The following is a 27,934-nucleotide window of genomic DNA, read 5'->3' on the forward strand; positions in this document are numbered from 1 at the left end:
GCAACTCCGAAAACATGTTGCGCCATAAAAACACACACTAGAACTGAAGAGATGCCATCAGAGAAAGGATAAAAAGGGAATATGGATGAGAGATTGGATAAACTCCACCCTCCGTCTTCTCCTGACCCTGTAAAATGCCCTCTAAATTGTCTGTAGCTGGTCACTGCACTAACTTCCAGCCACAATGCTGGGTTTAGAGTCGCCGACAGGTCTGGATATTAAACCTGCTGGATTTTTATTTGTTTTGGGATTCTGTTCTGTGGACTGATACAACAAAAACTTATTTTTTTGAGCCCACGGATCAGCGGTATACATGCCTGGTGGAGGAAGAATGAGGAATACACTGAAAGGAGCATGGCGGTGGCTCTGTGATATTCTGGGGCTGATTTGCTTCCTCATAGAGAATCTCCAGTGGGATATGGAGAAGGTGGTTGCAGCATGCAAACCTAATACAATACAGGAAGGAATACACTGGGGGCTCTATATCTCCTTCTGCAGAGCTATTAGAACCCTTTAGAACCCTTAGTACCATCCGATCAGCACATGGAATTCTTAATGATTATTTTATTCGTTCTTTAACACTGACCAGACATTCTCAAGCCTCTCTCGTACTCTCCTGCTCCTAGCAGAGAAAAGTTCTGCAAGCGCCGGCTTGAAAAACAATAGAGCTCAGTCCTACGGTGCGAGCCAACACTTGACAGTGCTATTTCACAGGTGCAGCTCCAACCAGCCTAGCTGTTACTCCACTAATTAATGAGCACTTGACCTTGGGATGGAATCCCAGTAATCCTGCAGAAAGTTAAACACCATGTTCTTCAGTTAACACCTGCACAAGAGCCAGAGAAGCACTTTCCTATCCACACACACACACACACACACACACACACACACACACACACACACACACACACACACGTCAGGGATGTCCACCCTTAAGCATAAGACTGCATTTAACGGGTGGGACATACATATCAGGCAGCCAGTGAAGTCAGTTTACTGAACCACTTTGACAAGAACTAAATCGCGATGGCTGGACGACTGAATCCAAGTATACCGGGTCTTGTGGGTCTGATGTTTCTGGTAGGGGTGTGCGATATGTATTGTCTACGATAATATCTTAACTGTTGTTTTAACGATGTGTCGCTCACTTTGCAGAAACCACTCAAAAACACGCCTTCGGAGTTCACATATTCACTGCACCCGTCAGTCAGAGTGAATGCAACGCGCTAGCATAGCCTACAAGCTCACCCAACACCCTGCCAGTTTCACCATCTGCGCACCAACCTCCGTGCTGAATATGAAGATTATTAAAAACTTCGGGAGTCCGCTGCTCCCTACAGGCTGAAACCAGCCATGCACCTGTTGGACCGTAATCTGTGACCGCCGGATTCTGTGACCTCGGTGGGTGGTTGGTAGAGAAAGTCATTATCAGATTATGTGACTGCACTGATTTTTCTAGAAGACGGAAAGCGTGACCACTGTATACTTCTATAAGAAAGTAAAGTGCAGTCACGTCTGTTACAGTTTAAGTGAAATAAACAGATTCTAAATTTGTTAGTATGTTTAAACATGCATAAAGTAAAATGACAAAATGACCATAAATTACATGAAATATAAATATAATGTACATATTAAACTACAATTTAATGTGAAAAAAGATACAAGTTTGTAATGTCTGTAACTCTCGCACTGTTGATTTTGGATTATGTTTACTTGAATGCTTCAGTTTTAAGTAAATAAATAAGTACAACAAACTAGAGCAATGCAAGACATTTTAAAGGATGAAAAATATCGTCTAATTATCGTTAGTGGCAGAATCCCAGAAAATATCGAGATATTATTTTTTGTCAATATCACACACACCCATAGTTCCTGGTATGCAGTGGTCAGCACCTAGCTAAAGTGCTCTACTGAAGAACAACCGCTGATCCAATGACAAAGTAATAGGAACACAAGACCCATTGATGCTCATGGAGGCCCCACCTCACAACCTGCAGGACTTACAGGAAAGGATCTGCTGCTAACTGCTGTCTTGGTGCCAAATACATTTACATTTAAGGCATTTAGCAGACGTTCTTCTCCAGAGCGACTTACAAAAGTGCTTCACTGTGTACTGAAGAAGAACCTCAGCTAGTTTGAATAGACTAATAATTCAAAGATCCTCTAATCTTCGACTCTACTAAACACAAGTCAGTAAGGAGATCATAGTACTCTTCTCTTCGCCTGAGTACTCTCAGAAGAGGAGGGTCTTCAGTCTGGGTTTGAGAACAGCGAGTGTTGGACTCTGCTGTTCGGACACCCAGGGGAAGTTCGTTCCACCACTTCAGTGCAGGACAGAAAAAGTCTGGACGATCGTCTGCCGTGGATCTTAAAGGATGGAGGGTCGAGCCGAGCCGTACTTGAAGCTGGAAGGGCTCTTGGTGCAGATCGGGCTTTTAACCATCGCCATCAAGTATGGAGGGGCTGGCTGGTCCAGTCTTGGCTTTGTAGGCCAGAGTCAAGGGTTTGAATCTGATGAACTGGGCAGCAGCTACAGGAAGCTTCAGTGAAGAGGGAACGCAGCAGTGGAGAGACATGGCTGAATTTAGAAACGATGAAGACGACCCGTACCGCTGCATTCTGGATTAGTTACAGGGGCCTGATGGTGAGCAGAGGGAGACCAGCCAGAAGAGAGCTGCAGTAGTAGTCAGGTCTTGAAGTGACGAGAGGCTGAACGAGCACCTGGGCGACTCTCTAGAGAGGAAGGGTCGAAATCTCTGGATGTTGTACAGGAGAAATCTGCAGGACTGAGTTACCACAGGACACCTCCAGAGGCATGTATTGATGGCTCAGAGCTGTTTTGGCAGAACTGGCCTCGTGATTCATTAAGCCACTTGTTAGAAAGTGGACGAAGGCCGGCTGGGGACGAGTGTGTTTATTTAGCTCCGCTGGCTTTGTGTTTTTAAGGCAGAGTTATTTTGGACTGCAGTGCCAGGCTGCCCTGAAACAGGCCTTTATATAGAGGCGCCAGTTTTGAAGAAGGGTGGGTCGGCTGTGTTAAAGGAAGTTCTAACACAATATGAGAGAGAGAGGGAGAGAGAGAGAGAGAGAGAGAGAGAGAGAGAGAGAGTGTGTGTGGGAGTGTGTGTGTGTATGAGAGAGAGAGAGAGAGAGAGAGAGAGAGAGAGAGAGAGAGAGAGAGAGAGGAGGGCACAATCCTCATCTCACTGAATCAAATCATGCACTGATTCATTTTCTAGGGAATCGCAATTAAATCTAAAGGAAATCTGAACCCTTTCTCAGCTGGTGCGCTTGTGGTCCACACACATTTGCACATGACCCTGATGACCACAAGCTTGTAGGTCTTGTAGGTAGGCTTAGTGACCAAATTTCCAGGAGTTTGATTGAACCGATACGGACACCAGAATCTGCACGTCCACAATAACTGTGTGTCATTTACATTAGAAGATTCACTCTGTTTAAAGAATGGAGGAATTGGGGGAGAAATAGAGAAAGTGGGAGAGAAACTAAGAAACAGGAAACAATTTAGGAGCAACTAAGAGGAAAAGCTGAGAAAGTGGGAGTGAAACAGAGAAACTGAGGGACAAATGGAGAAACAAGGTGAGGGAGAAAAAGAAAAACTATCAAAAAAAGTGGGAGAGAAAGTAAGGGAGAGAAATGAAGAAAGTAAAGAGAAATGGAGGGAGAGAAACAGAGAAATGTAAGGAGAGGAACTGAAAAACAGAGAGAAACAGAGGGAGACAAATTGAGAAACAGAGGGAGAGAAACAGAGAAAGTGAGGGACAAATGCAGAAACAAAGTGAGGGAAATAAAAACTGTAAAAAAAGGAAAAATGTGGGAGAGAAACTGAACAAGAGAAATGGAGAAAGAGAGAGAAACTGAGTAAAGGAGAGAGAGAGAAACTGAGAAACGAGAGAGAGAGAAACTGAGAAACGAGAGAGAGAGAAACTGAGAAACGAGAGAGAGAGAAACAGAGAGAAACAGAGAGAGAGAGAGAGAAACTGAGAAACAGAGAGAAACAGAGAGAGAGAGAGAAACTGAGAAACAGAGAGAGAGAGAGAAACTGAGAAACAGAGAGAGAGAGAGAAACAGAGAGAGAGAAACAGAGAGAGAGAAACTGAGAAACAGAGAGAGAGAAACAGAGAGAGAGAAACTGAGAAACAGAGAGAGAGAAACTGAGAAACAAAGAGAGAAACTGAGAAACAGAGACTGAGAAACAGAGAGAGAGAAACTGAGAAACAGAGACTGAGAAACAGAGAGAGAGAAACAGAGAGAGAGAAACTGAGAAACAGAGAGAGAGAAACTGAGAAACAGAGACTGAGAAACAGAGGGAGAGAGAAACTGAGAAACAGAGACTGAGAAACAGAGGGAGAGAGAAACTGAGAAACAAAAACGGGGGGAGAGAAACAGAAACAAAGGGAGAAAAATAAAAACTCAAAAAAAGAAGAAAGTGGAAGAGAAACTAAGGGAGAGAAACTGAGAAACTGAAAGAGAAAAACTGAGAAACTAAAAGAGAAAAACTGAGAAACTAAAAGAGAAAAACTGAGAAACTAAAAGAGAAAAACTGAGCAATGGAGGGAGAGAAACGGTGAAATATAAAAATAAAATTAAAGTTGTCAAAAAAGGGAGGAAGTGGGAGAGAAACTGAGAAATGGGAAAACGGAGAAAGCGAGACAGTGGTGCTCACAGTCGAGATGTCTGCGGGTTCTTCTTCGTCCGCTTCCTCGTCCGCTTCCTCATGGCTGTCCTCCATCACCTCCATCACCTCCGCTTTAGCCTCGGCCACCAGCTCCAGCAGAGGCCGGTTAGACTTCACTGATTTCACAAACGGGTGCTACAGGACAGACAGAAAACATGGGGTTAGTCTCTGAGGATGGAGGAGAAGTGAGTTAAGAGTTTATTCCACCTTAAACGTCCACCTTAAAAGCCATGCATCACCGTAACTGATAATGTCAACGTACTGCTGTGGAACACCCGAGACAGGCATGGTCATGTGATGGATTGTAATGTACTACAATCAGACTTTTAACAAAAAACAGTTGTGTCCTGAATTTATTATTTATTTGTTTGTTTATTTATTTGTTTATTAAATCAGGTTCTTCAACATGCTCAGAGTAGAACGTCAGAATTGCCTGTGCTGCAGTAAAGGAGAAACACAAAAACAGGTGCCTTGGTTGGTACACAGGTAGTTTGAGGCCACACACACTTACACACTTACACACACTCACTCACACACATTCTGAGTGGAGAAAGCAGAAGTGTGATGGAGGAAAAAAAAAACCCTGCAGCTTCATCCATTATTCAGCCACTTTGCACCCCACCTAATTGAATTGGCCCAGCTGGTGGAGGCACGGCTGTGAGAGCAAATGGAACATAATGGGACCCAGTGGAGACGAAAGCCAGTGGACGGCGCCAGCAATATCAATTAACTTCTCCAGTGACTCCAGTTAGGCTGATCGAGCCTCTGAGGCGTGTGAGCATGAATGGAGAAAGAGAAACGAAGCAGACGACACGCAGGAACACCAGCTCCAGCAGGAGGCCCATTAAAACGGACATGCTGACCTGCGGAGAAGTTCATTCAGAGGGGAGCGGGCAGGCTGAGTTCTGCTTGAGCTCATCATTAAGTTTAGTTTATTCAAATTATTACTGAACTGAGAAACTGAGGGAGAAATGGAGAAGTGGGAGAGAGACGGAGACCGTGGGAGAGAGACGGATGGGAAAACTGAGAAACTGAGGGAGAAACGGAGAAAGCAGGAGAGAGACAGTCAGTGGGCCAGAGACAGAGACAGTGGGAAAGAGGCAGATACAGTGGGAGAGAGGCAGAGAGGCAGAGACAGTGGAAGAGGGACAGAGACCGTGGGAGAGGGACGGATGGAAAAAACAGAGAAACTGAGAGAGAGACAGAGACAGTGGGAGAGGGACAGAGAAAGAGAGAGAGAGAGACAGAGACAGTGGGAGAGGGACAGAGAAAGAGAGAGAGGGACAGAGACAGTGGGAGAGGGACAGAGAAAGAGAGAGAGAGACAGAGACAGTGGGAGAGGGACAGAGAAAGAGAGAGAGAGACAGAGACAGTGGGAGAGGGACAGAGAAAGAGAGAGAGAGACAGAGACAGTGGAAGAGGGACAGAGAAAGAGAGAGAGAGACAGAGACAGTGGAAGAGGGACAGAGAAAGAGAGAGAGACAGAGACAGTGGGAGAGGGACAGAGAAAGAGAGAGAGACAGAGACAGTGGGAAAGGGACAGAGACAGTGGGAAAGGGACAGAAAGAAGTGGGAGAGAGACAGACAGTGGTGGAAGTGGATGAAAGTGTACACACACACACACACACACACACACACACACACACACACACACACACACACACACAATGCATGGACAAAAGTATTGGGACACCTGCTCAAATCACTATTGAAACCAAGGACAATAAGAAGGAGACAGTTCTGTGTTTGTCTGATGATTTGATAGTATTCAAAGACAAGAGCATTAGCTGGGGATGAGGTGGGTGAAGATCGTCCAACATCTTGACTTTGCAAACGCTCTCATTGTTGCATGCAATCAACTCCTCACAGCAATGCTCCTCCAACAGTAGCATTGCTGGACAGTAGAGACAGTTACTCCAACAAAAGCATATACCCTTGAATGAGCAATGAATGGGCAGGCATCCAAATACTTTTGTCCATGAGGTGTATGAGGCTTTTGCATGATTTGCTCTTTCATTTCATCAATCAATCACTAAAATTAGCTCCCTAAGGAGGCAAACACTGACTCTCAAATCCGCACCACACACACACCCTACCATGTCAGTGTCACTGCTATACTAAGAATGGTCCACCATCCAGAGAACATCTGCTCAGTGGAATGGGGGTCCTTTTCCATTGATGGATGGGGCAGAGGGGGACAGTTCTGAGGAACTGTGTAGAAACAGACCGTGGCTGTTACCCTCGCAGCAGTAGGTGTTCCAGATAAACTACAGATCTGCGCAGAGGAACAAGCAGAACCTCAAATGCTGAGCTGAAGCGAAACCCTGGCTCAAGCCGGTGTTGAGGGGAGCCACACCGACACTTCCTGTGCACCTTCCTACAGCTTTGAGCAAAACCTCAAGAGTCAGAGACCGCACTGCTGCCTCCGCTTCTCACGAAACACATCCTGCCATCAGCTGCACACTGTCATTTCAGCTCGGCGTGTGTGTGTGTGTGTGTGTGTGTGTGTTAGCTTAACACATGCTTTATCAAACATCATTCAGGCTTCAAGATGACCCTTACTTCTGTTTTTTAGCAATGTGACACACTTCAGCCTGTGTTTACAGAAAACAGCCAGTCACACAGTGTCAGAAAAGTGTGTGCATCGCTTGCGTCCAAATGTTTGTGGACACCCCTTCTAAGGTCTAATGCCAGGCGTGGCCTAGAGGGGTATAATAAAGCCCCCCAGTATTGAGCTGCGGAGTAGTGGAAGAACGGTGTTCTCTGGAATGATGGAAGGCGTTGCTCCATCCAGTACTTTTGGGACGAGGTGGGGTGGTGATCATCCCAAATCCTGACCTCACTAAAGCTTTTTTCGCTGGATACAGTCAAATCCTCACAGCAATGCTCCTCCAAAATCTCCAAAATCTAGCCCTCTTCCCTGGACAGTAGAGATGGTTACTCCAACAGGATTAACTCTATTTAATATCCTTGATTGAGGAGGTGAATCAGCAGGTGTCCCAATACTTTTGTCCATAAAGTGTATCATATCTCTTTAATGAAGATTAGCCAATCTTGTTAAAAGCAAAAGCAACAAACGGCGTGTGCGCACACACACACACACACACACACACACACACACACACACACACACACACACACACACACACACACCATCTGTTAACCTGCCCCTGACCGTGGAGTTATTTCACCCCAGTCTGTCTATCAAGGCCTCCACCTTTACAGCAGCACACGCAAAACACCTGTTGCACATTCTACCCAGTCACGCCACACTACACACTACACACACACACACACACACACACACACACACACACACACACACACACACTCCATCCTGGAAAGGCTAATGTCTTGTTGCCAGATACCACAGGACCCCTTCAGAGGTCTTGCGGAGCCCATGCCTCGAATAATCAGATCTGCTCTAGTGGCACAAGAGGGACCTACTCAATATTAGGCAGGTGGTGTTTTGGCTGATCCATGTATTTGTCTGTGCTTTTTCACACAGTGTAAACACAGAGAAACCAGGAGTATCAGCAGAACTCTGTCCATGGAACCCATCAGCGAGCCTCGGGTGCCCATCGTCGGTTCACCGGTCGCCCTTTGTCGGAGCACTTTCGGTAGGTACAGACCACTGCCTTTGCGGGAACACCCCAAAAGATCTGCCTGACGTTCTGGTTGGAGATGTTCTAAGCCAGTCATCTAGAACATCACAGTTTGGTTCTTGTCAAAGTGTCTCAGATTCCCTTTGTCAACACCTCCATCACCTGCCTAATATATCCATCCCTTGACAGATGTAGCCAGCACATATGACGACAATCAACGTTCTTCACTTCGCCTGGTATTAATGTTATGGCTAATCTGTGTATATTTGAAGCCTTCATTTTGTCCAGTTCTCAGGCCCAAGCATTAAAGCATTGCTTTTGAAGGTCACTGGGTTCAGCAGGTTCTGCCTGTGCACGAATTTCCACTTGAAGTGCAACCCGAGGTCCAGAGGCGGAGCCGGTAAGGATCCCCCAAAGGAAGAAGGAATGCAAATCACCACCATTCCTTCCATCCTCCAACCCAAACAGGAAGCAGTGACTGCCCGTCTCAAACAGAGGCCCGTTTATCCACATTTCCGCTACCAGCTTTATCAGCTGGTCAGTCTGAGGCGGAATGAGAACGGGACTGGCTAATAAATTCAGATATTTTATATGGATTATATCTTTATGAAGATCTGGGGAAAAAAGGGGTAACGTATAAACCCTCTCGCTCACCTCCAGGAGCTGAGTGGCGCTCGGCCGCGTCTCGGGATTCTTATCCAAAGACGTTCTCAGGAAATCCTTGAAGTCCGCCGACCTAAAACATACATAATACTGGAGTGTTAGCTAAAAGAAGGAGCAGGGAAAGCCCTCCAGCAGGCGGGTCTTATGAAGAATACGATTAGGTAAGCAGAGGGGTACAGATATGCCCCTCTACTTTCTCTGTGTGCCCCAGTACCACAAGGGGTCAGAGCACAGGGTCAGTCATGCTACAGCACCCCTGGAGCAGAAATGGGTTAAAGGCCTTGCTCAAGGGCCCAACAGAGGCAGCTTAGCAGACCTGGGTATCGAACCCACAACCTTGTGGTCAATAATCCAACACCCCCCCCTCCCTCTTTCCTTATGGTATATGGCGCCTACCAAATTTAGCAACCCCAAAAACACTCATGGGACATTTTATTAACTAGTAACATTATTACTAACATTATTATTAACTAGTAATATTATTAGGTAAGCAGAGGGGTACAGATACGCCCCTCTAAAATCTATGTGCCCCAGTACCACACATAGTCTAGAAATGCCCCTGGAGCAGAAATGGGTTGAAGGCCTGGGGTATCGAACCCACAACCTGCGGTCATCAATAACCCAACACTCTAATCGCTAAGCCTTTCTTAGAGCTACTAGTAAGACACTGATGCCCGAAACACGCCCCACCCTCGCCTCCCTTTACTTATGGTAAATGGCACCTACCAAATTTAGCAACCCTAAACACAGCCATGCTAACAAAACACTCTGGGGCATACAGTTTTGGTAAAACTCAATCACTAGCATCAATCACTAGCAGTAAGTGAAGGCCCTTTATTCAGGGGCGTCACCAGACCTAATTTACTGGAACACAATGTCACTACTATGAATAATCACTAGTAACATTATTACCAACATTATTATTAACTAATAACATCATTAGGCTAGCAGAGGGGTACAGATACTCCCCTCTAAATTCTCTGTGTGCCCCAGTAACAGAAGTAGTCTAGAAACAGTGGCACCTCAGCAGACCTGGGTATGGAACCCACAACCTTGTGGTCAATAACCCAACAACTCCAACTGCTAAGCTTACTCAGAGCTACTAGTAAGACACTGATGCCTGAAATCCTTTTTTTTTTTTATAGTAAATGGTGACTTAGACAGATTTAGCAACCTCAAACACGGCCATGCTTAAATATAAGGCCTTGCTTGAGACATGCAATTTTGGTAACACTTCAGTACAGGGGGGCAATAGCTGATGTAGTTAACTAGCTGCTCGGTGTTTGGTTGTACCGTACAGCCTTGTATTATAAGAAGCTTGATTTCTAGTCAACGTTTATACCTAAAACATATCAAATCACCCTAATTAATGCTTACTAAAATATTAATAAGCAGTTAATCATCATCATCATCATCATCATCATCTACCGTCTTGCTTGAACATGTCTTGCAAAACTCTCAAGCCCAATATCTGTGGGGTCTCAGAGCTCTGGAGGCTCTGTGGCTTACCATTTCGATGGCTGGTCCAGTGTGGGTGGGTCAGATTTGGCGATTTTCAGCAGGACCCTCATAGGGTTGAGTTCGTGGTGGGGGGGCTCAATCTGCGCCAGCTCAATCAGGGTGATTCCCAAAGACCAGATGTCTGCTTTGTAGTCATATGGAGCGTCCTTTGTGGTCTCACACATGACCACTTCGGGAGCCATCCTGTGTGTATACACACACACACACACACACACACACACACACACACACACACACACACACACAGAGATAAAGAGTTTAATACCAAGCTTAGAACTTTCTGAAGCAGTAATCAGGATCTAACAATACTGTGGAATCGGACAAGTCAAGCGCAGAGGGTGTCAAGCTCCTTCAGTTAAGAAAGCTCACAAGGGGGCGTCCAGACGACTCTCCAGTGGGATTCTTTTCAACATCCACAGCTGGCCAATCAAGACTGAGTCTCTCTTTATTCTCTCAATCAACATCTAGGAAAAGACAGGCGGGGCAACAACACATCAGTCGAAGATCAAGAGACTTTTACTAAAGATGTCTGGAGTATCTGGAGATTACGATTAGGTTTTGGGGTTATGATTGGAGCCAGGATGAGGATTAGGATTAGGTTTTGGGTTGGTTTAGGGTTAGGATTGGGACCAGGATGCGGGTTAGGATTAAGTTTTGGGGTTGGGATTGGGGTTCAGATCTGAGAGATCACTGATCATCTAACAGCTCCAATACTGACCACCTCTCCATCCTCAACCAGCTGCTGTAGACCTGCTGCTGACACCAGTCTGCAACTGAAGTTGAACTGGATTAGGCTGAGATTAAGGGGTCAGATTTAAGATTAGGTTTTGGGTTGGGTCTGGGGTTAGGATTGGGGTCAGGATAAGGTTTTGGGGTGAGGTTGGGATAGGGGCCAGGATGAGGTTTAGGGTTAGGATTGGGCCCAGGATGAGGCCAGGATGAGGGTTAGGATTAGGTTGTGGGGTGAGGTTGGGACTGAGGCCCAGATTATGATTAGTTTTTGGGGTCGGGATTGAAGCCAGGATGAGGGTTAGGATTAGGTTTTGGGGTTGGGATTAGGCCAGGATGAGGATTAGGATTTGGGTTGGGATTAGGATTAGGTTTTGGGGTTGGGATTGGGGGGAGGATGAGGATTAAGTTTTTGGTAGCAGGTTTTTACATTGTATCAGAATTTCATGGTGAATGGACCAATAGAAACACTCCAAAATGACCTGGAATAAAATCTTTTACATTGATTTACACTGAAAATTAAGAAGGGCTTTTTCCTTCTCATGTAAAAGTTCCCATTTTGGAGACACAATGTTTGTAGGGCCAGGAAACGAATCATATAGGGGTCAATTCTCCAGAAAGGGCTATATTCACTACTTCGATTCATCCTAGCATCCTAGAATCGCCTCAAGAAGGATTTGATAAGCAGCTCCTGCGCAGTGGAACAGCTTGGAAAATTAAGTGTCAGAGAAGGACCTTCAAAAACGCACTCCCTTTTGAGATTCTGAAGTAACTCCAGCTGTTTGGCGAGCGGCCAGAGACAATAAATCACCGGATGATTCAAAGAATCAAAGCAGAATTGACTCCAAAGACTCCCAACATCACTGTGGTGTTGGACAGTGTGCAGGTTAAAAGTTGTAAGCTCTAATTTTAAACAGGACATTTAATATGTTGAGTAATTTGTCATTTTCCACCCTCACACAGCCTTTGCTCCTTCATTCCAATCCATTATTCATTGGATCTAAGGTAGGAAAGCTCTTTTGGACCAGTGAAGGTATTCCAGTCAGGATTATTCAAGGCCCATTAGTGAATGATTACACTGCAATGTTCAGAGGCACACAATGTTTCGGTGCAAGTGAAGGACACGTGGACACGTTCTCAACTCTGATAGGGATGCAGATATGGACTAAGTGGAACCTCATTCTCCATCGGTTAACATCAACATCTCTGTGCATAAATCATCACACACTCTCCGGACACCACGAAAATGTGTTCAGCAACGTCTAACATGCGTATTTATGTGGTTCTGACACTGTATGACTCAACGGTTCTCTATAATCATCAACTAAATACAGACAAATTTCAGGCCCAGAGGTGGACATGCTGGCTTGGGAAAAGGGGACAAGCCTCAGGCTTGGAAAAAGAAAGTGGACAAGCCTCAGGCTTGGAAAAAGGGGACAAATGCTTTGGAAAAAGAAAGTAGACAAGCCTCGGGCTTGGAAAAAGGGGACAAACCTTGGGCTTCAAAGGTGGACAGAGGCTTTGGAAAAAGAAAGTGGACAAACTTCTGGCTTGGAAAAATGGGACAAACCTTGGGCTTGGAAAAAGGGGACAAACCTGGGGCTTGAAAAAAGAGGACAAGCCTCGGGCTTAGGAAAAGGGGACAAACCTCAGGCTTGGAAAAAGAAAGTGGACAAACCTCAACCTTGGAAAAAGAAAGTGGACAAACCTCAAGCTTCAAAAGGTGGACAAACCTCAAGCTTCAAAAGGTGGACAAACGTCAGGTCTGAAGGTAGCTGCTACTACTGCTTTTGGGCAACACTGTACTTCTGTCCAGTTTTATTAAGATTACAACCTCGTGTCCATCAGCATATCGATTCAAGCAGACCGGTCAGATTAAAGCTTTACTAGCTGACGTGTATCAGGTGGTGGCGTCAGCGCAGTGGACGAGAGTGCAGGCTGTGAGCCACGTGACTCAACGAGATCACAAGTCAATTACTATCTAAGAGGTATGCACGTGTGTGTGTGTGTGTGTGTGTGTGTGTGTGTGTGTGTGTGTGAGTGAAGTTCAATGACCGAAAACTGCAGCGACATTCATGGGTGAGTCTAGGTTTGATCTTTGACTGACAAACAAGCACTTGTGTAGTTCAGCTGTGCGGAGCTGAACGCTGGACATTCATTTCCTTTTAGTTGAGTGGTTTTATGCACCAAAACAGCAGGGGTTCATTTCCCAACCTCCATTTTCACCTTAGAATTAAATGAACTATTTTTTATTTGGTGTTTCGAAGCAGATATAAAAAGGTAAAATTATAAAAACATTAGACAGACGTCCAAAAGTTTGCAGACACCTGCTGATTGAATATTTGTTCTCGAAGGAAGTAGGTTTGGGAGAAATAAGCTTGGGAAGCCCAGAAGGTTGTTGGTTTGATGCCCTGGACTGTAACACTATCCACATGAAAGTACAGCATCCTAGTGGCTCAACAGCTCATCTTTTGCAGGATCTCGGTCACTTTCCAAGACCTTTTTTTTAGCGGTTTTCTCATTTTCCAGGTGTCTAGCCTCTAGATTCCCAGGATTTCCAGACTTTCTAGGATATATGGGAACCCTGAGACTGTTGGCACTCAAACATCCCTGGATTATTTTAGTAAGACTGGCAAAACTGCTGTAAGCAGAATGAGAAGTGATATCTAAGTGTGTTCATGGATCCATGACATCATCCATGACATCATCCATGACATCATCCATGACATCATCCATGACATCATCCATGACATCATCCATGACATCATCCATGACATCCCTGCTGAATTCAACACAGTGTAATTTATCCATATTGATTGAGGAGTGAACGGCATTTTGGCAATAAATTTTACTATACATGTAATATGAGTTACAGTTAATACACCATAAGGACAAAAGTATTGGGACACACCTCCTAATCACTGAATTCAAGTGTCTGATTCAGTCTCATTGCCACAGGTGTATAAAATCAAGCCCCTAGTCCTGCAGTCTGCCTATCTTCCACACATCAGTGAAAGAACGGGAGGTTCTGAAGAGCTCACTGAACTCCAGCGTGGTTCTGTATGTAATAGGAGACACCGCTGCACCAACTACAACACGTCAGCTGGTGAAATTTAGACCTTCCCTCCTAGATCTTCCTCCATCAGCTGTGAGTGGTGTTATTATTGAACAGTGGAAGAGTTTAGGAGGAACAGCAGTCCCTATGGTGTATGAGCACTTACCAGTAAGGAGTCCCAATAAAAGAGTCTCTTCTTTGGAGAGTTTTGGTGTTTTTCGCAGACACTCCGAAGTCAGCTGTAATGATAATCAGAAGAAAAAGAAAAGGTCGGAAGACATTTCTAGATGCTTCAAGACACAGGCAAAGAGAATCCAACACAGAATATTTAACAAAACTGTTTAATTTAAATAATAATTAAAAGAAATAAATAAATGAATTAATAGGAGATATATTAATATCACAGTTTTACTGTAGAAGCTCCAGATCACATCAGAACAGATAAAGCAGGTGAACATAAATCCAGTAAATAGGAGAAACAAGAGCTTCTCATTCTGAAGAAAGAAAGTAGTGAGATCTTGTCTGTGAGCTAGTCTGAAGAACAGAGCTTGGTTCCTCCCAGTCCAGCCAGCACAGCGTGGAGGATGTGTTCAACTCCATCATCATCATCATCAGCAGCAGCTCACCTGATTTACCATCATTAAGCCCTGATTTACCACCAAACCAGGTGTTGATCTGAGGAGAACTCTAAATAATACTAGACTCCATGAGAGAGGAGAACTTTGGAGATGTTCTAATGATGAACACAGCGATGGAGAACCATAGTAAGTACGATTTACCACCCTGTTATTTCACCTCCAAATTAAACATTGATTTTCTTTTTATAAAGAATTCCAAAAAACAAGCTCTGTCCTGATTGGCTGGTTTATGTCACCATGGCAGCTCCCTGTAACCACATAGCCTAGCCTAACCTGCTGCTGTAACAAGAACAGAATATTATGGAATCGTTCCCGGGAGTTGCTGTCCTTCCTCTTAGTGTCTAGCCGGCACTGTGTGCGTCTGCTGAATTAGCTTTTAGCCTAGCACCTGGTCTTCCCTTCTCTGGTCAGCCTATCGTTAGCTCCTTAGCTTTTTCTTCAGCCACTCCACAGGTCCTTCCCCCTTCTCCGGTCAGTCTAGCTTTAGCGTTAAGCTTTCATATTCTCCTGAAGTAGCCTTAGCGTTTAGCCCTGAGAGCTTTTCACCAGTAGGCCAAAGTCAAGACTGTGATGTAACAGTTTTGGGGGTTTGGAACTGCCCCGTTTTTCCGCTCTGCTTCGGTTCTACAGGATGTTCTTCTGAAGGAGGAACAGCAGCGTTTGAGGTTCAGGGTTTCTCACTTCCATCTACTAAGAAAAATCCAGGTTTCCATTCTAGGTCACCTTTAAGCTGTTCTGTACAGACAGGCCGCTGGAGTCTTACTTTATAAAGTACCCAGGAAAGGGTACGCTTACGGGCCAGTGCGGCTGCATTGTGTGTCCAGTAATGGCTTTCTGAAATGTCAGGCCAAGAGGAACAGAACAGGACTGTTCCTCGTTTTATCTCTCAAAATGCCTCCTGGCTTTTCAGCCATTACACAACACGAAACGGCCAACTGACTCATTTCGTTGCAGTAACACACACACACACTCGTAAACACACAGTGTGTGGACAGAACTACTGTTCCTTATTGTCATGGACATATTCAAGCTTCCAGATGGTTTGAGGGGAGTGTGTGATGCTATGATCATGGAGAGTGTAAGCTTCCTTTACTCATTAGTTACATCAGCCTCGTAGCTAGCAAGTTAGCAAGTAGTAGACACCTGTCGTGTTTTAGCTGATGGAGTATGTCTGTACTGTATAAATGTAGACATACACTTAGCTAGGCATTCTTACAGAAGGTCACGGTGGTTCTCCATCTCCAAAGTTCTCCTCTCTCATGGAGTCTAGTGTTATTTAGAGTTCTTCTCAGATCAACACCTGGTTTGGTGGTAAATCAGGGTTTAATGATGGTAAATCAGGTGAGCTGCTGCTGCTGCTGCTGCTGCTGCTGCTGCTGCTGATGGAGTTGAACACATCCTCCACGCTGTGCTGGCTGGACTGGGGGGCATCCAGGAGAAACCTGGAGGAACCGAGCTGACAAGATCCCACCTACTTTCTAGCCTTATGCCAGTCATAGTGCCCCCCCCCCCCCCCCCCCCCCCAACATGTGCATCTCTCTGCCAGCTGATGATACACACCTAGTTTAATGTCTCCGTCCAGCATGAGGAGGACGTTTCCTGCCTTTAGGTCTCTGTGGATGATCTTCATGCTGTGCAGGTAGACCAGAGCCTCCAGCATCTGCTTGCAGACCACCTGGATCTGCTTCTCCGTCAAACCTCTGTCCAACTCTGAGAGAAAACAGACAGAAAACACAGAGTCAAAGCCACGGAGACCCCCCACTTCACTGCATGGGTCTGGATCTATATACACCTACATATCCTAACACACACTGTGATTTACAGACTGGAGGTACAGTGTAAACAACAGTCGAACCACCTATTAACATTAAGTGATATGCAAAATAAAGGAACGTCTGGGAGGGGAGAAAATGATATCACAGGTCACTTAAGGGAATAACATATATACATGGTTTAATTTGACCCAAAACAGTCAAAATGAACTTTTTACACGACCAAAACAGGCAGTTTCTGACACTGTGTCTTCTTAAGACAGATATATGCAAATTACTCTGTTCTGATTGGCTGCCCTCTGTGTTGCTTAATTCAAATTGAAGTGTATATATGTAAATAAACTGGATTTTGTAACGTAACGAAACGCAAACATTAAAGTCAATGGAGCACTCAGTATTATGTACAGGGCTGCACCGATCTGATACTAGGATCGGATATCGGTCCCGATACTAATAGAATTAGCTGGATCGGTTATCGGATAATTAGGCCGATCCACAAGACAGATCCATTTGCTGAACCAGATTCCCGCACTGCCTGTACTCTAGGCATTAGACCAACCTACAGACATGATACACCTATCATAGCAAACAGCCGGACTTGCTCTAGCTAACCATCGATCGGTCATCTGCAGACCCCAAACGTAACCTTCAGCAGCTTGCAGAGAGGAGGGTTCGAGCGGGGATCTCTCACACACACAGATACACATGCAGGCAGGCAGGCAGACCCGGCTCAACACTGTTTCAGTCCCAGAAGAGCCCAAAATCCACAGATTACTTGATTTTCACTAAATATCAGTAAATTCCAGTTAAATCCAAGTTTAAATAAATAAATAAATAAATAAAGTAGACGAGGTGGACAGGTAATGACATCACGGTCACAGCTGCTACTTTTTGGTCTAACAAGCTCAAATTTCAGAATAAAAGTCCTGAGCCCAGTCGACACTGAGCCCGAGGTCCAGCCTGCTTCTTAATTTAGTGAGAAATAAACAGCAGTTCAGGTCATTAATATCGATGTGCATTTATTATAGTCAGTAAATTAATAATTACATCAATCCTGATGCCTCCTGAAGTCTCTCCCACATGGTCAGATATATGATTTATTAACTGTAATAACAAGGGTATCGGATCAGTATTGGGTATCGGCAGATAGGCAAAGTTTATGTATCGTGAAAGTCAGATCGGAGCATCCCTAGTATTATATGGTGTGCTCATGCTAGCAGATACTGGGGAAGCAGCCGGTCGGGTATCAGCACGGACAGCTTTTACCTATAGAAAAGAAAAGCAAGCCAAAGCTCCACAAACAAAACCAATCCCGGGGCGACGGAGGTCAGACTCTTATTGGGTCTTTGGGGGAAAAACAGGAAAGAAAAAGCAATATCCTGCCCAGGAAGGTCATGAGCAGGTTCCCACCGGTCAGGCGGAGAAGATGAGGTTCAATAAATGTGAAGAAATAAGTAAATAATGCAGGTTCTGGGAGAAACAGAGAGATGGCTTACCCAACATAGTGGCGTCCACAGCTCCACCGGGACAAAACTCGATCATGATCTGAGAGGAGAGCAGAAAGGGTCATGTTAGATAAACAGGTCACAGGTATGACTTTATTCATAAACAAAGATGTTGCCCCTCCCCCTTACTTTTGGAAGGATGCTGCCCCTCCCCTTTTTTTAGTTTAAGGGATGTTGACCCTCCCTTTCTTTACTTTTGGAAGGATGCTGGTCCTCCCCCTTCTTTAGTTTAAGGGATGTTGCTCCTCCCCCTTCTTTACGTTTGGAAGGATGCTGCTCCTCCCCCTTCTTTACTTTTGGAAGGATGCTGGTCCTCCCCCTTCTTTACTTTTGGAAGGATGCTGGTCCTCCCCCTTCTATAGTTTAAGGGATGTTGCCCCTCCCCCTTCTTTAGTTTAAAGGATGCTGGCCCTCCCCCTTCTTTACATTTGAGGGGATGCTGGCCCTCCCCCTTCTTTAGTTTAAGGGATGTTGCCCCTCCCCCTTCAGTAGTTTAAGGAATGCTGGCCCTCCCTGTTCTTTACATTTGAGGGGATATCCCTTAAATCATTCCTTCTTTAGTCTGATGGGATGGTCCGCCCCTTTATTTAGTTTTATTGGGAGGGCGAACATAGTTGGGAGGGCCTATAGTTTAGGAGGGCGAACAACCCAAAGCCCCTATTGTTGGCATCTCCGTGTGAGCGTGTGTGTATTTAGCGATAAAGGGAGATAACACACTGACACTATGTTTCCTCACTGCCTCCAAGATACATAAACCACATACCAAAGACGAGAGCAAGGCATGTCCTGACCACAGACAAAACATGAGCTATCTAAATATATAAATAATGAGGAGCTGGACACTGTAAGCTGCTGTACAGCTGCCAGAGATTTCAGCTCTTACGTCGCCCCTACTGACACACACACACACACACACACACACACACACACACACACACACACACAGCCAAAAACAGTCTAAGAACAAAAGTGTTATTGCAGTCAAGAGGCTGATGATCACCACCCCACCTCACCAACCCCAACTCCCCAACTCATCCCAAAAGTAGTGGATGGAGCTCCACCATCCATCATTCCAGAGAACACAGCTCCTCCACTGCTCCACAGCTCAATGCTGGGGGGCTTTATACCCCTCTAGCCCACGCCTGGCATTAGACAGCATGGTGCCAATAGGGCCATGTTTATCTGCTCTGGACAGTCTTTCATGGTTGGTGTGGTGCCACCAACACATAACACCACTACCTGCCAGTGAGCCACCATTCCCGGTCCGTGTGACTACACCATGCTACACCAATAAGAGTCCTTGGGCAAGACTCCTAACATGCCATTGGTCCACCTCTGTGATGCGAGTAACCTTGTAAGTCGCTCTGGATAAGATTATCAGCTAAATGCCGTGAATTTAAGTGTATTCTGAATGCATTTATTAGAAGGGGGGACACCTCTTCTAATAAAAGCATTCAGCATATACATATGGCCAAATGTTTGTGGACACCGCTTCTAATAAAAGCATTACATACATTTATTAGAAGGGGTGTCCACAAACATTTGGCCATATATATGTGGTTTTGGATGGTAACCATAGCAGCAGTACTTGTGGTGATATAAAGTTCACAGAAGTCATCTGGCTGTTCATGAACATTTGAGATAAGGGCAGTAATAATTGCCTGTGTCTTTCATTTTGAGATGAACTATGACTTTAATAGTCATACACCTTCCATGCCTCCATCATGAGCTCATCGTTACATAAGCTGGTGATGACTGAGGCGACGCTGGAGACGTGTCATGTTGCCATAACACAAAAACTATTTATTTTTTTGTTGTCAGCGAGTTCATTACAGAGCGTGTTGCAACAGCTTCGTCGAGCCAGACGATGGACAGGCCAATAAAACCGCCAACCGCTGCGGCCTTCAGGAAGCCTGGTGTCCTTCAGGGTCACAGAGAGCCACGCGTTAAAGCGGCTCCTACGGGGCCTAAAACTCTAGTTGTTGAACTTTGTCAAGTTTAATAATAATACTACAGTACACACACTGCTCGCTGGACCTCCTCCGAGTGTAGAGTGGTGGACTCAAACATAGAGATGAGGGTCAACAATGGGTCTGCCAAAAAGTGAGCCAGAAGTACACTGGCAGTCACGAAGAATTCCTGAACCTTTGCATGTAATGATGACGACTGTAATGATATTAAAAGTTGACTCACACACACATATACATATATATATACACACACACACACACACACACACACACACAGATATACTCATATGTACACGCATATACATACACACACACACACACACACATGATATATATATATATATATATATATATATATATATATATATATATATATATATATATATATATATATATATGTGTGTATGTATGTGTGTGTGTATATATATATATATATATATATATATATATATATATATATATATATATATATATATTATACACACACAATGAACAATTCTGTGCATTCAAAAGGTTCTTTGTGTTGGAACCACTGCCTTAAAGAACCTTAAAGAACCTTTTTGTAAGTGTGATATACAGAACCCTCTTTGTTTGGAGTGTAAAAAGAACAGTTTTGGCGATCCTGCTTAGCAACAATGTTCTAAGACTATAGAAGAACCTTGGTACTAGAACCATGTTAAAGAACCTTATACAGCAATTTTCTACCATAACAAAAGAACCATTTAACCAAGCAATGAACAATTCTGTGCATTCAAAAGGTTCTTAGTGTTGGTTGTTCTATCAAGAACCACTGCCTTTACTAAAGAACCCTTAAAAGAACCTTTTTGTAAGTGTGATAAACAGAACCCTCTTTCTATTTTTGGCAATCCTGCTTAGCAAATATGTTCTATGACTATGCCTTTGAATTGTTATGGTTCTATTAGAAGTTAGAATTAGGCCATTTTAGACCAGACGTGGTGCGACATGGCAGCAAAGAGGATCTGATGCTTTGGTACGTCTGGTCAAAAACAAGCGCGGTAGGTTTGGGGTTGGGGCCTTTTTTTGATCTAGGTGACCGTCCTTCGATGTTTGGTCAATGCAGGAAGCATAAGCCAGGCCTTAAACCAAGCCCTATGTGTGCAAAGACCGCACTGACAGAAGCGTGTGGTAGAGGCCTCGTCCTGGTCCTGGCAGAGTTGCCCTGCCATTGTGGTGGTGTAGCGACCACTGCAGGCCCAAGTTTACCCGTGGAGACTTCAGTTCGGGGTCAATCAACCAACTCATTGCTATAAACCTATTCCCATTATCTGATTATGTCAACTGGGGATCTGGGTCACTCCCTAAGCACTTTATTAGGACCTGACGTGGTGGTCTGCAGTTGTAGCCCATCCACCTCAAGGCTGGACTTGGAGTTGTGCACTCCGAGAAGCTCACCACGTTCGCCACGTTGGACAGAGTGGTTATCAGAGTTACTGTAGCCTGTCAGCTCCAACCAGCCTGGTCATTCTCTGCTGCCCCTTCTTTCCACCTGCAGATCTGCAGAACTAAAGAACCGCTCACTGGATGGGTTTTCCTTATTCCACCATTCTGAGTAAGCTCTAGAGACCGATGTGCTGAAGATCCCAGGAGATCAGCAGTTCTAGGAATACTCAAACAGCCCAAAAAGGCCCAATCTGCTACCACATGATTGGTTAATTATATAATTCACTGAATTAATAAATACAGGCCTTATATATTGGCCTAATATATTTACTGAGTAATCGCACAGCATTACCCACCTCATAGATTCTGACTTTAAACTTTAAAACAAAAACGGCATGCTCAACAGCGCCCCCTAGTGCTTTTTACTATTGAGGAAGGTGCTGTTTAAATATTCAAATATACATTATTAGTAGTAGTAGTAGTAGTAGTAGTAGTAGTATGTCGATTATTCATAACGCTATTAGTTTTATTATTTATTTTTAATATTTATTTATAAAATGTATTCATTATTATTTGTAGTTTTTTAATTGTTATTATTTTTTATTATTTTAAGTGTTTTAATGTTTACATGTTTTAATTGCTCAGTATTACCCACCTCATAGATTCTAGCTAGTTTTAAACAGAAACTGCATGCTCAACAGCGCCCCCTAGTGATATTTATTATTGAGAAAGGTGCTGTCTACATTTTCAAATTTACATTATTATTATTATTCATAGTACTTTTATTTTTTCATATTTCTATCATTCATTTTTATTTATTATTATAATTTATTAATTATTATTCATTGTATTTCTATTATTCATATCTTTCATTTTATGTTTTTTTATTTATTATTTATTCATTATTATTTGTATTTTTAGTTTTATTATTGCTTTTTTGTTATTTAATTTCTTTTTATTATTTTTTATCGTACAGTATTACCCACCTCATTCTAGCTAGCTTTAAACAAAAACTGCATGCTCAGCATCGCCCCCTAGTGGAACTGCACAGTCCCGTGTACCATGTGGTTCAAAGTAAGCTGGAGAAACTGCAGTAAGGAGGCTGAGGCTCGGCCGGGACTGTAAAGAAAACTATCAACAGGCTGAGCCACATTCCAGCTCACTTCACCAAACCGCACGGATCTGCTCAGGCGCTGTTTCCTGGTAAATACCCACTGTAACAGACCCGGCGACTGTCTGATGAAGTAGCGTCCTGTGAAAGATCTGATCTGGCATGTAGAAAAACACCCAGCCGGCTGAGGGGGTTCGAGGCAGATTCGTATCACTGAGCTTTTATTATTTACTTCTCGGATTCATGGAATATTCTGGATGACACAAACGTCACCAGCCTGAGGTAAACGGAAGGCGGCCAGGCCGGTCAGACAGCATGACCGAGAGGTAGAACAACACATACACTCGCACTGACTCACTCAGAAACTCACAGATGTCGCATTTTTATGGCAACTAAAACAGGCTGAGCAAACGATCACTTCCAGTTAGGTTCAGGTGATACAGTACATGTCCAAATGTTTGTGGACACCAATTCTTTATTCAATGCTTCTTCTTAAATCACAGGTATTTAAGTTAGGAGCTGATCCTGCTTTTGTGAAGTAACTGTCTCTACTAGAGGGGCATTCCTGTGAGGATTTGATTGCATTGAGTGTGTTAGTGAGGTCAGGATTTTGAGTAATCACCACCCAAATCATCCCAAACTCCCCAGATCCCTTCAAAAAAGTCCACTGGTCCACAGCTCAATGCTCAAGGCATTAGGAGGCATGGGGTCAATAGGGTCATCATGTTTGTCTGCTCCTGCAGAGAGTCCTATTCTATTGGCGCTGTGTGTGTGTGTGTGTGTGTGTGTGTGTGTGTGTGTGTTTCAGCAATGGGTGCAACTTAGCTGAATGCATTCAATAGAAGGGGTGTCCACAAATATTTGGACGTACAGTGTGCGTCTGATAAACGTCATGGGCTACATTTGTGGGTTACGAGGGGAAACTGGGTAAATCACAGCGATGCCGCATAGATGACAAATTCCTGAAGGAGCAGAGACGAGGTTTTCGCGCGGAGGTGGAGGTCATGTTCAATTCCTGCCTTTTAGTGGCAGCATGAATGAAGCCATTTTGCCCGTTCTGTTCGTGTGCCTGCGGTTCTGAAAACGCGAGCACTTTCCAAAGGCCTCGTGTTTCTCACGCTGCGCACACACACACACACGCACACACACACACATCTCGCAGGCCACATTGTTCTCCAACACACTGACCTCTCACTCTCCTCTTCCTCCAGCTCTGCACTCACAGACGCAGCTCAGCGGGACAGTGCCTCTCTCTCTACAGAGCTTTGAGCTCAAGACAATAGAAGTTTAGAAGAACCTTTTTAAGGGACAGATCATAGGAAAACAACCCAATAATAAATGATAAGATGATCTTGTGTGTTGTGTTGGTTGATGTTGGTTTCCACCTTGCCCACCGAGGAGGACAAGCCCGTCTTCTGTCTGACAACAAGTGCTGCCGTTTCCTTTTGTGTGTGTCCTCCTGGCGGATTCCTATAAACACACTCTCGGCTCGGGTGTGTGTTTTCTTTAAGGAGAGCTTTACGGGCGAAAGCCTCTTCCACACCCTAACACACACATGCTTTGCGGCAGAGCGTGGGGGTTGCCACGGAAACCAGCTGATACACTCAAACCAGGGTCTGTGTGTGTGTGTGTGTGTGTGTGTGTGTGTGTGTGTGTGTGTGTGTGTGTGTGTGTGTGGATTTAGCCTTGCGGAATCCCCAGGATGCTCACAGGACAATGAACACATGAACGCTTGGTTGCAGCTATTATACACACTATGGACAACACCCCTTCTGATGAATACATTCAGGTACTTTAGACTGCACCCATTGCTGACACAGATGTGCAAATGCACGCACAGAGCTTGTCTAGTCCCTGTAGAGAAGTACTGCCACCGAGAATAGAGCAGATACCACCCCTCTGGAGCAGATGGGGATGATGAGGTGGGGTGGTGATCAGCATCAAACATCCTGACCTCACTAGCACTGTTGTTGCAGAATGCAATCAAATCCTCACAGCAATGAATGCTCCTCCAAAATATAGCTGAAAGCCTTCTTCCCTGGACAGTAGAGACAGTAACTCCAACAAAAACAGCATCAACTCTTTAATACCCTTGATTTCAGAAGAAACAATTAATGAGCAGGCGTCCCAATACTTTTGTCCATGATTTGAATCCAGGCTAATGTATTTATTTCTTTATTTTTTAAACCAGATTTTTACCAGATGAACCAGATGAAACTCTACACTTGGAGTTGTGTGTAAGTGTGTGTGTGTGTGTGTGTGTGTGTGTGTGTGTGTGTGTAAGAAGAGTGAGAAAGTCTCACTCACTTAACACGCTGCTTCGCACGTTTCCCCCACATTTCACAGTTTGGGTGAAATTTTTGGCGCTCCATCTAAATCTCAGAGTGTCTGTTTAAATAAGCAGCAGAGCCCAAAAATGGTCACAGCTTCCTCGATAGAAGGCCACTGACCTGCTAGACGCTACGCTGGGAGGTCACACTGCTGCAGTTGGGGGAATACAGAAGGTTTCTGATCTCTGAGTGAGAACTGCACCTTCCACTGTGAGGAATATCAGCAATGCTTCTTTAAACAGAGCTTTCTCTTCACGTGCTGGAGGAACAGGCCAGAAACTGCTGGCACACGTGGTTATAAATGACTAATAAACAAACAGATTAATAACTTATAGTATAGGTATGGTTGTTAGTTTAGACCGACACGGAGTGAGAAACTAGCTAAGGTCAGTCCGCTGAGTCACTCTAGGACACCGGTCATCTGTGTCCGCGATGCTCGAGAGCTTATAGCTAATAATGCTATATAAGATATAGAATAAAATATTAATTATATTTATTAATTATATGTCCAAATGTTTGTGGACATCCTTTCTAATGAATGCATTCAGATACTTTACGTTGCACCCATTACTGACACAGATGCAAATGCACACACACAGAGCTTGCGTAGTCCACGTAGAGAAGAAGTACTGCCAATAGAATAGGACTATCTGGAGCAGATGCACATGGACCTATTGGCACCATGCTGCCTAATAAAGCCAGGTGTGGGCTATAGAGGGGTATAATAAAGCCCCTCAGCATTGAGCTGTGGAGCAGTGGAAGAACTGTGTTCTCTGGAATGATGGAAGGTGGTGCTCTATGAGTTGGAGATGATGAGGTGAGGTGGTGATCATCATCCAACATCCTGACCTCACTAACACTCTTGTCACTGAATGCAATCAAATCCTCACAGCAATGCTTTTCCAAAATCTAGTAGAAAGTCTTCTTCTCTGGACAGTAGAAACAGCTACTACAACAAAAGCTTTTTTTTTGTTAACAGACTGTTTTTTTTTTTTTAGAAGAAACAATAAATGAGCAGGTGTCCCAATACTTTTGTCCATATAGTGTACTATTTTCAATCATGTTTCTATGCATCCATGTTTTAGGCCGTTAGTATTTTCAGGTCTGGAGACCCTGGTTATAAGAGAAAAGATTTTTTCTAAAATTGACATTATTTGTAAAAATGTTATGACTATTTTTTTTTTGCACGTCCTTCAGTTTGACTTCACAACCCAGCACACGAACCTGTCGCCTATAAATGCTGTACTGATTACTATCGCTTTAAATGACATCACAATGAGAAAGTGACATTTACATCTACATTACATTTACGGCATTTAGCAGACGCTCTTATCCAGAGCGACTTACAAGGTATATGTATTACAGATGTGGGCCAGTGTAGTGTTAGGAGTCTTGCCCAAGGACACTTATTGGTGTAGCGCAGCACAGTCACCCAGACCGGGAATCGAACCCCAGCCTCCAACACGATGTGGTAGCTCACTGGCAGGTAGTGGTGTTATCTGTTGCCCCACACCAACCACCATGTCATTTCAGCATCATTTTAGCCTTTGGAGCTGCCAGGAACGGGGAAACATTTTACATTGTTTATTTGTTGCTTTGTCATGTTAGATAAGGGTTCGTCAAGTTTAGCCCAACCACCCCGTCACGCAGAATACATCGTGAAATATGATTTCGTAAATATTTTGAAATAAAAAGCTTACATCTGACATGTGTACAAGGTCAAGAACTCAACTACATGCATTATGGCAATTTTAGGAAGAGATTTACCACCCCGTCACGTTTCACTGTTAACTTGGCTTCTGTGTCGGAATAAAAATAATTATTATTAATATTATAATATTTATTATTATTATTTTATTATTATTATTATTAAGGAAATATTATTTTTATTAATATTTTTAGTTTTTTTGTATATATAAAAATATATCTTCCATGTTGTCTATGTTGTTGTTTTTTGGGGTTTTTTTGTAGGTGCTTGGTCTTGATGAAAATTTAGAAAATGTGGAAAATTCACTGGTTTCATTGAAGTAAAGATAAAATCCAACAAGCTGTGAATTCAGCTTAAGGCCTCCACTTATAAAAACAGCCTCCTGGCTCTAGTGGTTTGATGTGGGAAGACCTGCAAGGCTTCATAAACTTCATCTGATTAGAGGCTTTGGTGCTGGATTAGCGTCGAGTTTCTGAATGGAGCTTTTATGAACGGATCCAGTGTTCCAGAGTTTCTGGCTTCTTGCACTACTCTGACACAAAACCATCCCAGAACATGAACATCTGACCCCGTAACCACAAGCTGCCGAAGATACAAGAGCATATCAGCACCTGAACCTTTAGCATGGTCCCCTGGTTTGCCTGGCCAGCAATGGAGGCCTTGACAGACGACTCGTTCATTTATTCGTTCAGTAGCTCGATCATTTATGTATGTATTTATTTATTTATTTATTCTGGAGCAGTGGTGGCCCAGCGGTTAGACCGCCGGGCTATTGATGACAGGGTTGTGCAGGGTTCCATACCCGGGGTCGGCAAGCTGCCACTGCTGGGCCTATGTGATTCATGCAATGACTAGCGGAAAATTTATTATAAATAAATTAATTAATAAATAAATAAACATGTAAAATCTAACCGCTGGATCCTGGATCACGTCATCTTGATATCAGTATCTAGTGAACTAGGGGAAGTGAGCACACACCCAGAGCTTTGGGCAGCCAACTCCAGCACACGGGCTGCAGAGAGGGTGAAGGGCCTTGCTCAAGGGCCCAACGGTGGCAGTTTGCCGAGCCTGGGTATCGAACCCACAACCCTGTCATCAGTAGCCCTGAGCCGCCACCTGCTAATCTGTTTTTTGAACATATCTAAATACACTATATGGACAAAAGTATTGGGACACCCACTAATCGATTGTTCTTTCTGAAATGCTGCTTTTGTTGGAGTGACTGTA

The 27,934-nt window shown here is 44.1% G+C and overlaps 1 protein-coding gene across 1 annotated transcript in view; it reads right to left on the bottom strand.

Annotated features, from left to right (window-relative positions):
* stk10 (serine/threonine kinase 10) overlaps positions 1 to 27,934 on the bottom strand; it is a 77,597-nt gene that overhangs the window by 25,851 nt on the left and 23,812 nt on the right. Inside the window, exons 3-8 of the mRNA XM_072661653.1 lie at positions 18,179 to 18,227; positions 16,471 to 16,620; positions 14,439 to 14,511; positions 10,477 to 10,671; positions 8,959 to 9,040; positions 4,688 to 4,834 (exon numbers count right to left, since the gene is read on the bottom strand). Of these exons, the coding sequence (XP_072517754.1) occupies positions 4,688 to 4,834; positions 8,959 to 9,040; positions 10,477 to 10,671; positions 14,439 to 14,511; positions 16,471 to 16,620; positions 18,179 to 18,227 (696 nt within the window). The remainder of the gene's footprint in view (positions 1 to 4,687; positions 4,835 to 8,958; positions 9,041 to 10,476; positions 10,672 to 14,438; positions 14,512 to 16,470; positions 16,621 to 18,178; positions 18,228 to 27,934) is intronic.

Source organism: Salminus brasiliensis, chromosome 18 (genome assembly GCF_030463535.1).
Source record: "Salminus brasiliensis chromosome 18, fSalBra1.hap2, whole genome shotgun sequence".
In the NCBI taxonomy this organism is placed as follows: Eukaryota; Metazoa; Chordata; class Actinopteri; order Characiformes; family Bryconidae; genus Salminus; species Salminus brasiliensis.